At 39.1% G+C, this 15,562-nt stretch overlaps 1 protein-coding gene across 1 annotated transcript in view; it reads right to left on the minus strand.

Annotated features, from left to right (window-relative positions):
• Positions 1 to 10,999: 10,999 nt before the first annotated feature.
• TRMT2B (tRNA methyltransferase 2 homolog B) overlaps positions 11,000 to 15,562 on the minus strand; it is a 40,375-nt gene continuing 35,812 nt past the window's right edge. The window contains 1 exon segment of the mRNA XM_059910423.1: positions 11,000 to 11,126. Within this exon segment, the coding sequence (XP_059766406.1) occupies positions 11,000 to 11,126 (127 nt within the window).

The following is a 15,562-nucleotide window of genomic DNA, read 5'->3' on the forward strand; positions in this document are numbered from 1 at the left end:
TATTTTTGAGTGAATAATTTTGTTGCTGCAGGGTGTTACCATACTCCAAACCCCTTATCAAGCTGGGTGACCGAGCAATTTCCCCCAGTGAAGACAGGAATAAGAGTACGTACCTCACGGGCTTGTTGGGAGAATCAAAGGGGACAATCCAGAGCAAAATGCTTAGCAGAGTGCCTGGCACATAATAAGTAGCTCATGAAATGTTAGCTACTATTATTATGATTAGGGGAGGATCTTAGATCATTAGATAGCTATACCTCCTTTCTGGGAGAAGTATCCTCTTTTCTGCAAAGAACAACCCAAAGGGAGATGTCTTAGATTCTAAAATACAAATAGTATAGGGAGCTAGGGTAAGTATAACCACTGCCAACCAATGATTCCCAGGTTTGAGAATCCTAAACCTGCCAAAAAGGTCTTACAAATCTGTCTTAGCGTGGCAGCCCAGGGACCAAGATCAGCGAGAGTTTCTTGAGCCTTGAGGGTAAATTTTCTTTCAGGCAAGTGGTTGCCTTGGAGTTTCTCTCATTGTCAAGGTCTTGGCCTCCCTCCTCCAGGATTTTTAAAGTCTAGCTCCTGTCAGAGACACTTTGAACATATGACCCTGGCCCATCATTCAACAAGCCCCATGTGGCTCCGGGTACTTGTCCATTTTGTCTTGCAAGACAGGCCTGGGCTTTTGGACTAGAGAATTCCATATGTATAGGTAGAGGGGTCCCTCTGCTCTGAATGGTTTTTACTCCTGAAATCTTGTTACTACTCTTCATATACTGTTTCTACCTGCCCTGTATTGCCCAATCAGTAAGGTTGGTATCCAGTATGATCTGCAGAACATGGGTCAGAGATTCAGTACACCATAAGGGTTAAGGAAGAACTGTGGTAATTTAGGGTTGGAGATGGAAACCAAGAATAGCTAACCTAGTCACAAATCCCATGGAGATTTGAGTGTTTGGGCCATCCCAGTGGTGTTTATAATATCACTCTTCCCTCCCAGTATCCTATTAAAAATCACTTGTTTTCAAGGCAGTTGCAACTGGCAAGACCTAACCAAATACACCAAACACAACACCACTCAGGAGAATTTTGCCAATTAGCATCCTTAACTATAAAACACCATTGGCTATGGGTGGAGTAGGGCTCATGCCTGGACTCACTGCTTTGTCACTCACCCCTGTAAACCCTTTATTGGATGGGCCAAACTTAGATTTCTGACAGGAAGGGGTGTAGAGAACAGGAGCTCTATCGCCCAGCTTTCCAGAACTTGAAACCATCCCCCCATCCCACTTTATTTTCACAGGTGTGCCTAAAAGAACTGCAGCCATGGCGCCCCTGACCTGTGCCTTATTCCTTTAGCTATAATAATCCATCCTCCCACTCCTCCTTGCCTTTTCTTCCATATCAAGTTCTGTGGGAAACACAGGTGGAGTTGTTATCCCAGGCAAGAGAGAAAGCAGCAGGAACTTCCTGCTGTTGGCAGGGAGATAGTATCAGCTGAGGGTCGTGGGAGTCGGGGGGCTTGTACTTCCACTTCGGTGCCCCTGAAGTGCCCGGCTCAGGTTCAGGGAGCCCGGGAGGCTCTGCTGTCAGGTGTTGGGCAGAGTGATGTTAACAAAGCGCTCAAACTGCGCTGTTCGATGATGACTCAAGAATCCCACGCAATCCCACGCTCCTGCCAGTCGCCACTTCCAGGAGCTAAAATAGACCTCTGATGCTAAGAGACAGCAGGCCTTTTATATCTGCTCAGAAAAATGAGCCCAGCCCTAAGAACTATCCTGCTATTCGATACAATGGAATGTTATACGGCCATTAAAGATATCAATTATGCACACTGTGCAGGTGGGAACCAGAATGTGAAATAATGTTACATGAAAACAGCAAAATAGGAAATAGGTACACATGCTGATCAGAACTACGGAAAACACACATCGAAGAGTTCATCCCTAAAGAACCAAAGAGAATGAAGAGCACCACAGTCCTTTGAGTTTCCACCCACCCACACACACACAACACCTTTTATTATAATACACGTTTCTAAAACTGTCGTGCTGGTCATGCTAGGTTACTGAGGCACCTGCCTTTTAAGTGACACAGGAGTTAGCTCTGCAGATCATTTAATTCAGGGAATAAAGAAGAACTGAATGCTAAGGGGGCTGATGCTTTAAAATGACTGGATTCTTCCTCTTCCCACTCCCCTTCTCAAGATCAGGGCACGTTATCATTTCAGGTTTAGCACTCCAATGAGAAATTCCTTCAAAACACCTAGCCCACCAAACTCTAAGATGGGAGTTTAAGGAAACATGTATTTGGACCTCTCTGAATTTGGACTGCTGTGTTTTGAACTTAGCTAGCTTATATGGAGAGAAAGGAACTGTTTTTTGATAGGCTGCCAGAAAATTCCTTATTGAAAAAGAATTGCTAAATTCTCTCCCCCAGCCCCACCCCCTGTCACCTTGTCACTGGTAGTGCTTACAGTTAGCCAAACATCTAGCACATATTTGGGTGTCTAGGTGAGCACTATTCTCTTTCTGGGGTCCTGGCTTCAACACCTGCCCAGACTTGGTTTTTCTAGAATTAGCTTCCAATCAGTATGTTTAGTTTTTAAAAGACTATGTGTAGGTTTTTTTTTTAAACTTTGTATTTTGAAATAATTTTAGATTTACAGAAGAGTTGTAAATATAGTACAAAGAGTTCCCATATACCCTTCACCCAGCTTCCCCTAAGGTTAACACCTCATATAACTCTGGTACATTGATCAAAACTATGACATTAACGTTAGCACAATACTATTTACTAAACTACAGACTTCATTCAGATTTCACCAGTTTTTCCACTGATGTCCTTCTTCTGTGCAGGATCCAATCCAGGATCCCATGCAGTGATTATATATAGAATGTTTAGTTAAAAAAAAAACACCCCTAGAAACAAGTTTCCTTTTAGGAGGTGGAACAGGTAAGCCAGTAGGTGTCTGGGCAATTTATGATCCTGAGCTATTCTACCCAGAAGGGAACTCTATCACTTCTGTACCAAAGCCCTTAATTCAGAACACCTCATCATGGTTATTTTCAGAAAACATGTCTTACATCAGCACTTCTCACAGTAGTACAAAGGGATTTGACAAGTGGGTTATTTTAGCAACCAATATTATGAGGGTGACAAAATGAGCAGGATGGCCTTATCTGTTTCCTATGTGTCATTTTTCTTCAAACTGTATTGAAACTTTTTACTAGAAGCTGTAATATTTGAGTGTAACATAAATGCTGAGAAACACCCACACCAACAGGGAAGGTACTCTTTCCAATGTGTGTTTGGTTTTGTTTGCCTGAAATTAAGTATTGAAATCTTACAAAAACCAAATTGATTAGGTTATTTTGACTCGTTAATCTTGAGAAGAAAGGGAAAGCAGGCTATAACATCCATTTATTCCTTCAACAAATAATCAGATAATCAAGAATAACTCCCCCCTTAATCCATGCCAACTATGTGCCAGGCAATTTGCAAAGTGCTTTACAAATACTGTCTCGTTGAATAGGTCACCACAATCTCATGAAGTAAGTACTATTATTACCCTTCTTTTACAGGTAGAGGGGCAGGGAACAGAGGATTTAAGAGGTTAAGTAACTCACCCAAAGTCACACAGCACAGAGTGATGGAGCCAGAATTCAAGGCTGGGTCAGCCTGATTCCAAAGCTGGTTGTCTTGGACAGTATGCTATATTGCCGCTCTGAGCACCTGCTACATTTCAGTCACTGCGCTGGGTGCTAGACAGAGATACAACACTGAACAGCCCTTATTCCCTCAAATCTTACAGTCTAGTTGGAGGAGAGAGACCATTAAAGAGCTAAGTAACAGCCCTCTCTTCTCCTTAGGTATTCCTTGGATTGGTTACAAGTAAAGGTGATCAGTAAACGCAATCAGCGAATCCCAACACCTTTATATATTTAAATTCCTTTTTTAGGTCCTCAGAGAAAAGTCCTCTCCCCTCTGTGTACCCTGAGGATCCCTAACAGTTAGGAATGGACTTGAGGATACTGACATGTTCCTCCATTTTGTGGCTCTGGGCTAGATGTCAGCATTGCCCCCCCACCCCCCGCCACTTAGTCTCCTTTGATGAGAAACAATGGGAACTATAATGTGCAGACACATATAATGATGAAATCAAATCAGCTGATGGAAATTTTTAAAGTCTGGGACACAATAATTATATTCCATTTCAACTGTCTTTTCACACTTGCATTAATTGGTGAGCTCTAAGGGAGCTTCAACTGGTTCATGACTATATGGCATTCCATTTTGAAATATATTTCTTAGAAAAATGACGATGACCCTGTACACTATAAACTGGCAACGTGATTTTAAAAGTGACGGGCTGGAAGACTTAAATCTCAGCAAATGACAATCATTCTCTCTCCCAGCCTCCAAACAATCAAATACCCTAACCCTGTGGTTTTCGAGGCTGGCTGCATATGGGATTTTAATGTGCAGACAAGTTTGGGAACCACAGCCCTAATCGGAGGATCATAACCCTGGCTGCACGTTAGAATCATCTTCGGGGCATCTTTTAAAAGTCCAGATGCTTGGGCCACATCCCAGACCAATTAAGTTAGAAGATGTGGGGGTAGTGCTCAAGTCCCAGGAACCAGGATTTTTTGAAAAGGATTTTTCAAAAAACCAGGATTTTTTGAACTCCTAGAGGAGTTCAATGTGCAGCCAAGACTGGGAAGCACGGCCGTAGGTGCAACTCCACACCTGCAATAAGGGCAATGGCAAAATTTGCACTCAGACGTTCAGCAACTCTAAGATGAGCCTAATGTGAAGAAGCCAGTTCTAGAAGCCAGGTGGGAAGCAGGCTGAGGACAAACCCTTAGAACAACTGTCCTACTTTAATATTAAAATGAGCTCACTTTTCTCTTGCCATGTATGAGGGTCAACTTTTAAGGCTTGTCTAGGATCACTAGTAACTGATGGTATCTAAGCCCCACTCCCTACCACACCCACCAAAATAACTGCAGAAAGAATGGGAAATAAAGTACTTTAAAGGGATGAAAACCTTTGCAAAGGGCTGCAAACCACTGCTCAGAGACCCTGCATGGATGTAGACAAGGAGGAAGCAGAAAAGCAAGCTATTTGACCTACGTATTATCCAACTAGTTAGTTTTTACCTGCAACTTCATGTGCATTTTTACTCACCAAGCCAAACTCTGGGCTTGGAGGAAAAAAGCCCTAGACCATGATTCTCATCCTTACCTACACATTAGACTCATCTAGGGAGCTTTTAAAATAATGATGCTAGGGCCACACCCAAAGTGAATTAAATCAGAATCTCTGAGGGGATGACATCCAGGAATCTCTGTTTTAAAAGGTCCCCAGGTGAAAAGGTGAGGGAGAGGGATAAACTAGGAGGTTGGGATTAACATATACACACCACTATATATAAACTAGATAATCAACAAGGACCTACTGTATAGCACAGGGTACTCTACTCAATATTCTGTAATAACCTATATGGGAAAAGAATCTGAAAAAGAATGGATATATGTATATGTATAACTAAGTCACTTTTCTGTACACCTGAAACTAACACAACACTGTAAATCAACTATACTCCAATATAAAATAAACATTAAAAAAAATACATATCTTAAATAAAAATACTTTTAAAAATAAAAATCGTGGGGCTTCCCTGGTGGTGCAGTGGTTGAGAATCTGCCTGCCAATGCAGGGGACACGGGTTCGAGCCCTGGTCTGGGAAGATCCCACATGCCGCAGAGCAACTAGGCCCGTGAGCCACAATTACTGAGCCTGCGTGTCTGGAGCCTGTGCTCCGCAACAAGAGAGGCCACAATAGTGAGAGGCCCGCGCACCGCGATGAAGAGTGGCCCCCACTTGCCGCAGCTAGAGAAAGCCCTCGCACAGAAACGAAGACCCAACACAGCCATAAATAAATAAATAAATAAATAAATAAATAAATAAATAAATAAATAAAATTTAAAAAAAAAGAAATTGTTAAAATAAATAAATAAATAAATAAATAAAAATCGCTTAAAAATGCTAAAAAAAAAAAAAAAGGTCCCCAGGTGATTCTAATGTTGCAACTGTAAAACAAAGAATGTTGCCCACCATCCAGTTCTACCTACAGTACACCCTGAAAGGAATGCAGAGCGAAGATCAAGAATGAAGCACTCTGCTCTGGGAAAACAGGCAGAACAGGCCCTCAGTTACATATTTTCAGGAAAAATTTTTATGAACCCAGATTCTTGCATCTTCCCATACATAGAAAAGCACTAAAATCATTAGCTAAGATGTCTGTTCCTCGTGACTAGCAGCAACCTTCTACCAGGATGTGTGCTTGGTTGCACATACCCCTTCGCCAAAATCACATACATGTTGACCTCCCCCTTTACCTCTTTGGAGCAGTTCCTCAGAGCTCTCTGATTGGCTGTCTCCCGGGCTTTAGTCCTCAGTTAAGTCCCCAAATAAAACTGAACTCACAGCTCTCACGTTATGTGTTTTTATTTCAGTTGACACAACCAAGGCTGAGAACTGTCACTCTAAACCAGTGGTTCTCAAACTTGAGTGTGCATCAGAAGTCACCTGGAGGGCACATTAAATAAAACACACATAGCTGGGCCTCACCCTCAGAGGTTCTGATCCAGTTAGGGTGGAACCTGAAAGTCTGCATTTCTAACAAGCTCCTAGGTGATGCCGATGCATCCAGGGACCACACTTTGAAAGGCAGAGCCCCCCGTGGACCACTGGTTCTCAGCCTTGGCTGCACATGAGAATCACTGGTGGGCATTTAAAAAATACTGATGTCTGAGCCCCTCCCTAAACCAATTAAATTGTAATGTCTGAGGCCCAGGGATCAGCATTTTTAAAGGTGATACAAATGTGCACTGAGGCTTGTGATCCACTGCCCTAGACCTAGATATTTTACAGCTGGAAGAGATCATTTAGTATAAACCCTTAAATTTCCTAAGAATTTATAGCTACTTTAGCTACTACTAGTCCACATGTCCCAATCCCAATTTCCACTATTCTTCCTTAATCATTACTATGTATTAACAATGGGAACTGTAAATCAACTATACTTCAATAAAATTAAAAATAATAATAATAATTAAAAAAACAATGTGACCAATTTAGGGTGACCAACTTGTTGTCCTGGTTTGCTTAGGACGCTCCTGGTTTTAGCACCGAAAGTTCCAGATTCAGAGTAAATCGGGAAAGTTGGTCACTGTGGTGATGTTTTACAGCTCACAGATTGGAATACAGTACTATTAGATTTTGCTTCTAACATCCAGAATCCATCCTCCACTAAAAGGAACCAGGGCTCCTTGGAAATAGCTTATTCCAGGACTAGGGCAGAGAAATGTATAGTGAGCCTAGGAATTTTCTGTCAGAATCTAAGGAAGTGCTCAAAGACTCATGGAAGCATGTCAAAAGGACTAAAGGGACTCCCACTGGCCAAACTGGAGAAAATTTGAGCATTACAAAGAAAATGCTGAACTGAATGTAAAGCACTGAATTTACATTAAAAAATCATTGAATTAAGTGACTTTCAAAACAATTAGTAAAACTACTTCTCTACTATTGGAAGTAACTATTACATCAACTTGCTTTGAAAATTGGTATTCGAGGGGAAAGAATTAGGCCTTTACATGATCTTTTTGGTTCATATCCTATAGATGAGAAAAAGCTCACCTTTACGGAAGAATGCCAGCTAAGAAACATAGACTGGATGACAGAATAAGGAAATCACCATCTTGCAACCCCTGAGTAAATCACAAAGTCAGGAAATATATTTTTAAAATTAGAAAAACAAATTACTGAGTGAGGAAACAGGAACTGATGGATGCTGAAATTTTAGGTGAGAGGTTATTGGGGAACAGGACAGTCACATGGTACCAAAGTTAACACCCCAGATTTCTTGCTAATTAGGAAGAGGAAATTAAAATTACATGGAGAGTTCTGAGGGCCACCACCTTAACCATCACCTTTACTAAGAGTGGACAACTGCCATTATGTACCACTGGATGGGATGCTACATGAAGTACACAGCATTATTTATGAAGCATTCTTATCAAAACTGAATCTAATCAAGCCTCTAGACCCAACAAATTCCAGTTTACGGGAAACTCAGGTGCTGGAAGGGAAAGCTAAACACTATCATAAGAAAACAAACCATCCTGGTTTGCCCAGGACTGAGGACTGTCCAGGATGCAGGATCAGTGTTAAACCAGGAGAGTCCCAGGAAAACTAGGACGGTTGGGCACACACACAACAGTCAGAAAGATTCATAAGTGGGGCAGACCTGGTCTCTAAAAGTCAGTGCTATTAACAAAAAGTGGGGAGACTGTTCTAGATTAAAAGACACTAAAGAGAGACCACACTCAAATGCAACATGTGAACTGGCCATAAAAGACTTCAGGGGACAGCTGGGGAAATCTGAATATAGAGCAGTACTACTCAGCCAGCCCACAGATGTAAATGAACCAGGTCATTAAGCACACTATTTAATCTGGCTGACATATTTTTGGTAACAAAACTTCCTCAGTGAAGGATGTGGTGCACTGATACACACTCTGGTACAAGCTCCTTATCTCCCTCTGAACCATCAAGCAGTCTGCAGACCACACATTGGGAAGCACTGTACTAGATACTGGATAACACTAGTAAAGATCAGTGAGGTACTGGTAATTTCTTTTTTAGCTGGGCTTACGGTATTATGGTTATGTAGAAAAATGTCCTTACACTTAGAAGATGTATGCTGAGACGTTTAAAGGTGAAGTGTCATGGTGTCTACCACTTACTTTCAAATGGTTTATCAAAGAACAGATACACACACAGATAAAGCAAATATGGAAAAATGTTAACATTTGTTGAATCCTGGCGGTGGATATACTGGTGTTCATTATATTATTCTTTCAACTTTCTTGTATGCTTAAAACTTTTCATTATAAAAATGACGAAAGCATAATTCTAAGATCATCTTACTTACAAGGTGTAACACTAACAGAATTACCAGGAAGCTGATTACCTACAGCTAATCCTACATTTATTCATTAGATATTCCTTAGGGGATAGCTAAGTTAAAGATAGAAAAATGAGTTGAGTTAGCCAAAAGAAAAAAGCACATTCCCAGCTGAGGAAACAGAATGTAGAAAGGACCAGAATGGAAAAAAAATATCTTTTTCAAGGAAAGGAACTCAATGTGTATAGAAAAATGAGGCTACCCAGATAATGAAGGGGCTTTGAGGCTTCATGAAGAATCTGAGACTTAATTTTAAAAGGAAGAAGGAGCCCGTAACAGACAGATTTCAAGCACCAGAGAAACACAATGAGACTGGCATTTTAGAAAACTCACTCTGGCTGTAGAGAACAGAATGGATGGGGGCAAGAATGAAGACAGCAGCACAAGTTAAGAACATGGCCCTTTCAGTAATAATCTGGTGAGAGATGATGGTAACCTGTAGGGATGGAGACTTGGTGATACACTGCATGTGGGCAGACGGTATAGGAAAAGAAGGACTCAGATATAATTCCCAGGCTTCTGGCTTGAGTGACCAAGTAGATGGGTATATTCATCAAGATTGGAAATATAGGAGCAAGAACAGGTTTGAGGGAAAGATGTGAAGCATGCAACATTAGATATGTTGAGTTCAGAGTACCTAGAAGATATCCAGGTGGAATCCACCTTGTAGGCAGTTGGATATGAGAATGAGAAAGATAACTCCGGCTTCCGGTTTACATAACTAATAGATGGGATTGCCATTTACAGATATAGGCAACAAAGGAGGAGAACATAAAAGTCGCTTTACATTTATGCTTTACATTAAGGTTTTTCAGTTATAAAAACAATATAATATTATTTATATAAAATAAAAAATAGGGAAATGGAAACATAATGTATATAATATACAAATATATAATATTATTTACATAAAATGAAAAAATAGGGAAATGGGAATAAAACTTATCTGACTACCATTAATCAACATTTTTTTGTCATTTTAGATTATTTCCTTCTAATATTTTTATATGGATATTTATATAGTAGCTTTAAGAGCCATATTTTTCTGAGAAAGTGGCTTCTCTAGAGGTATTTAGGATTGAGAAAAATTAAAAACACTAGCTGACCTGATACCAGTTTGTAAATCAGACAGTGCTCACTAAGTTACACGTCCTTAGTCTGTTAAGATTCAAAACATAATTTAATTGTTGGGCACGTATCCAAGAACAATTCCAGAGTTGAAGAAATCATGACTAGAGAATGTCAGTTTCAATACCCATACTACACAGCCCAATTATAGGTATTCAGTTTCTTCTTTGAAGCTCTCCTTTCCCATAGGGTCTCTACTACAACCACGTCTCCCTCCACAGGTGAGAGCTAATTGGTGGTATTGCTCCTAAGGGTAACCACATTTTTAAAAGCTGTTCTGGAAGCCTCAAAGCCTAGAAAACCCAAAGGAATGAATCTCTACTGAGATCACACAGTCACTCTGCAATCATTTCATAGCTTACTCTGCTTTTTAAAAAAGCTAGACTTGTTTCTAGTTCTAATCCTTGGCTACCTCATGAATGCAGAACACATCTAGTAAAATCTCCAGGCAAATACAGAAACCCCAGTCAATGTGAAATTATGACCAGATGCGGAGAAAAACTCAGTTGTCACCCCACCACAGGCAGAGCTAGACAGAGGAGACAGACTGTAAACTAGGATCAAGGGAGCTATGATAGGCTGACAGCAAAAAGAAGGAACAGTCTGGATCCAGGGCCAAGGAGTGGTCATAACCAGGCAAACACGAAAGAGAGGCAGCAAACGTGAAAACTAAGGTTATAAATCTACCTCAGGTAGGAGGTCCACTATATTCTTCCTGCTCAGGATCCAAAGATTGGTTTCCCTGGTAATGCTCTCAGGGTCAGCGATGTAGCAATATGCCAGACCTGGAAATTACTGACACTTCAGCCTTAACAAAGAAACTGCAGGCTTCTAGGAGGCTGCTTATCGAGTGAAGAGAAGCACCAGCTCACAGTGTGGGGTGTGGGGGAACAGATCCACAGGCACAGCTTGCCTTAGGACGAAACGCTCGCCAAGGAGCTTCTTAGCAGAGTCTGGAGGACAGCACAACCTGTAGAAACAAGTCATAATATCAGTTTGAGATAGCCTAATCCACCAGAGGGCAGACAGCAGAAGCAAGAAGAACTACAATCCTGCAGCCTGTGGAACAGAAACCACATTCACAGAAAGATAGACAAGATGAAAAGGCAGAGGGCTATGGACCAGATGAACGAACAAGATAAAACCCCAGAAAAACAACTAAATGAAGTGGAGATAGGCAACCTTCCAGAAAAAGAATTCAGAATAATGATAGTGAAGATGACCCAGGACCTCGGAAAAAGAATGAAGGCAAAGATCGGGAAGATGCAAGAAATGTTTAACAAAGACCTAGAAGAATTAAAGAACAAACACCTAAACAGAGATGAACAATACAATAACTGAAATGAAAAATACACTAGAAGGAATCAATAGCAGAATAACTGAGGCAGAAGAATGGATAAGTGACCTGGAAGACAGAATGGTGGAATTCACTGCTGTGGAACAGAATAAAGAATAAAGCATGAAAAGAAATGAAGACAGGCTAAGAGACCTCTGGGACAACATTAAACACAACAACATTCGCACTATACAGGTCCCAGAAGGAGAAGAGAGAGAGAAAGGACCAGAGAAAATATTGGAAGAGATTATAGTCAAAAACTTCCCTAACATGGGAAAGGAAATAGCCACCCAAGTCCAGGAAGCGCAGAGAGTCCCATACAGGATAAACCCAAGGAGAAACACGCCGAGACACATAGTAATCAAAGTGGCAAAAATTAAGGACAAAGAAAAATTATTGAAAGCAGCAAGGGAAAAACGACAAATAACGTACAAGGGAACTCCCATAAGGTTAACAGCTGATTTCTCAGCAGAAACTCTACAAGTCAGAAGGGAGTGGTATGACATATTTAAAGTGATGAAAGGGAAGAACCTACAACCAAGATTACTCTACCCGGCAAGGATCTCATTCAGATTTGATGGAGAAATCAAAAGCTTTACAGACAAGCAAAAGCTAAGAGAATTCAGCACCACCAAACCAGCTCTACAACAAATGCTAAAGGAACTGCCCTAGGTGGGAAACACAAGAGAAGAAAAGGACCTACAAAAACAAACACAAAACAATTAAGAAAATGGTCATAGGAACATACATATTGATAATTACCTTAAATGTAAATGGATTAAATGCTCCAACCAAAAGGCACAGATTGGCTGAATGGATACAAAAACAAGACCCATATATATGCTGTCTACAAGAGACCCACTTCAGACCTAGGGACACATACAGACTGAAAGTGAGGGGATGGAAAAAAGATATTCCATGCAAATGGAAGTCAAAAGAAAGCTGGAGTAGCAATACTCATATCAGATAAAATAGACTTTAAAATAAAGAATGTTACAAGAGACAAGGAAGGACACTACATAATGATCAAGGGATCAATCCAAGAAGAAGGTATAACAATTATAAATATATATGCACCCAACATAGGAGCACCTCAATACATAAGGGAAATGATAACTAATAAGAACCTGCTGTATAAAAAAATAAATAAAATAAAATTCAAAAATTCAAAGAAAAAAAAATATTCAGTTTGATAAACCAAGGAGAAACTACAGGAACACAATTCCTTAAACTTTAAGCCCTTCCTCTGTGTTCCCACAGCCCCCTGTGTTTCTCTCTATAACAGCATTTATCACATTTAATGTAACTACCTGAGTTTTTTAAACCATCTTCCTCATGGGAGTATATAATCTTTTTGAGGCTAGAAACGAGGCAAAAACTGCTTATTATTCATCTCTGTGTTCTCAGTGTGTGACACAGAGTAGGGGTTCAATGGTGAATGGAGCAAGGGGCCTGAGTCATACACTTTTCTGTATGATTTGCACACAATAGGTAATTAATATATATATTACTGAATTATTCTATTGAAAACTTTCTAAGCAAATTACTTTTTCCCTTATTACAGGAAGTCAAGTAAAAATGAGAACAAAAATTCACCTATAAACTCACCATTCAGAGAAGAATACCTGCTGCTAACTTTTCAGGATATATCTTTCCAAATATGTACATTTAAATTGGTTTCTTAAAGTGGAGTCACACTGTACATACTATACACACTGTTTTACAACAGCTTCTTCACATAATAACGCATCATAAGCATCTGTCCACTATATGTAGTTACCTCACTTTTATTGGCTATATGGTATCTCATTAAATAAATGTAATGTAGCTTATTTATCTAATTCCTTGCTATTGGAAATGTAAGTTGTTTCTAACCTTTTGCTATTTCAAAAAGTCCCTTCATGAATATTCTTATAGTTATATCTTTGCTTACATTTTTAGTTATTTAGCGGAACTGCTGAGTTGAAGGGCCTGTATGCTTTTAAGGCCCTAAGATATGTACGACTAAACCTTTTTAAACCTTGTTTAAAAAGGTTCTACTAATTTACACTCAAACCAACAAACCAGATGAGTTCTTGTTTCCCTGGCTAACACTCAGTCATTTCGATAGCACTGTCTTATTAAAATAAGGAACAAGACAAGATATTCACTATCACTCCTACACTGGAACATCTTCTTATCCAGTGTAATAAGAAAAAAAAAAGTATTGGAAGGCGAGAGACAAAACTGCTTTTATATGGTGATCATATGGCCAGCTACCAAGAAAATGCAAGAGAATCAACTGGAAAACCTGTAAAACAAATAAAAGAATAGGTAGCTTGACACAAAATCAGCAATAACCAGTTAGAAAATATCATGAAAAAGGTCCCTTTCATAAAAGCAATAAAAACTTTACAATATCTTGTATTAATCTTAAGAAAAAAGACCTGTATTGGGAAAAAAATTCATATTTATTTTTAGAGAATTCCATAAGCCTAGAGTAATTGAAGAGATAGGTCACATATCTGTATAGAAAAAATACTGTAAAGATTTCAATTTTCCTTAAATTAATTAATTGGAATCAATAAATTCCAATCACAAGCCCAAAAGAATATTTTTGATAAGTTGATTCTAGAGCTCTGTTAGAAAATACATGAAAACATTAAGAGCATATATCCTTTAACCCAGCAATTCCACATCAGGGATTTATCTAATAAATATACTATCACATACACTTATTCATCACATATACATAGTCATTGCACAAATATGCAAAGATATATGTACAAGGACATTCACTGCAACACTGTGGTAACAATAGAGTAGAAACAACCTCAAAATTCATTAGGATGAATATCCCTTCAAAGGGACAAGTTAAATGATATATTTATGTAAGTTAAAACTATACAGCCTATTTTAAAAATTAAGTAGACCTTTAAGTACTGATGCAGATTCTACATCATTGTAGAACAATCTCCAAAATCTATTGTTAAGTGACAAGTATGGTGCAGAATAGTGGGTTTTTAAAAATTTTTTAAATTGAAGTATAGTTCATTTACAATGTTGTGTTAGTTTCAGGTGTACAGCAAAGTGATTTAGTTATACATATATATATATATTCTTTTTAAAATTCTTTTCCATTATAGGTTATTACAAGATACTGAGTATAGTTCCCTGTGCTATTCAGTAGGTCCTTGTTGTTTACCTATTTTATACACAGTAGTGTGTATACGTTAATCCCAAACTCCTAATTTATCTCCCCCCCCACCACCGCTATCCTCTTTGGTAACCATAAGTTTGTTTTCTATGTCTGTGAGTCTATTTCTGTTTTGTAAATAAGTTGTTTATATATCACTTTTTTAGGTTCCACATATAAGTGGTATCATATGATTTTTTTGTCTTTGTCTGACTTATTTCACTTAATATGATAATCTCTAGGTCCATCAGAACAGTGTTTATAGTCTGTTTCTATCTGTTTAAAAAAGAGAGAAAGAGCGATGTACACACACACACAGAATATATCTGGTAGGCTACACAAGAAACTAGGAAGAGTGGTGACATCTGAAGGATTAGGAGCCAGGAATAAGAAGAAGACTCATTACTCACCGCATGCACATGCACTCTTATGTACTGTTTTTTTTTTCTACCATATGCACATACTGTCTTTACAAAATAAATTTTTCTTGCCTTTCTGAGGCCATGTTTATTGTTTTACTCAGTATGAGTGTTAGCAGAATCCTAGGCTTACTCTTAATCGTTGCATTTTTTAATCTATTGTTTTGCAAAATAAATATTTTCATTTTATTCAAAAGTGAAACATATAAAGCTATATAGTGAAGTTTCTCCACACCTCTGACTCCCATCCCTGCAGTTTTCCCCCACCATAGATAACTACTATTATCAGTTTTTTGTTCTTGTTTTTGTTTTTTTGGGCTGCACATCGCAGTATGTGGGATCTTAGTTCCCCGACCAGGAATAGAACTGGTGCCCTCTGCAGTGGAAGCACGGAGACTTAACCACTGAACCACCAGGGAAATCCTTTTTTTTTTCTTAATTTTTTTCTATTAATCAGTTTCTTATAAAACTTACCA

This window comes from Balaenoptera ricei, chromosome X (assembly GCF_028023285.1).
Source record: "Balaenoptera ricei isolate mBalRic1 chromosome X, mBalRic1.hap2, whole genome shotgun sequence".
NCBI lineage: Eukaryota > Metazoa > Chordata > Mammalia > Artiodactyla > Balaenopteridae > Balaenoptera > Balaenoptera ricei.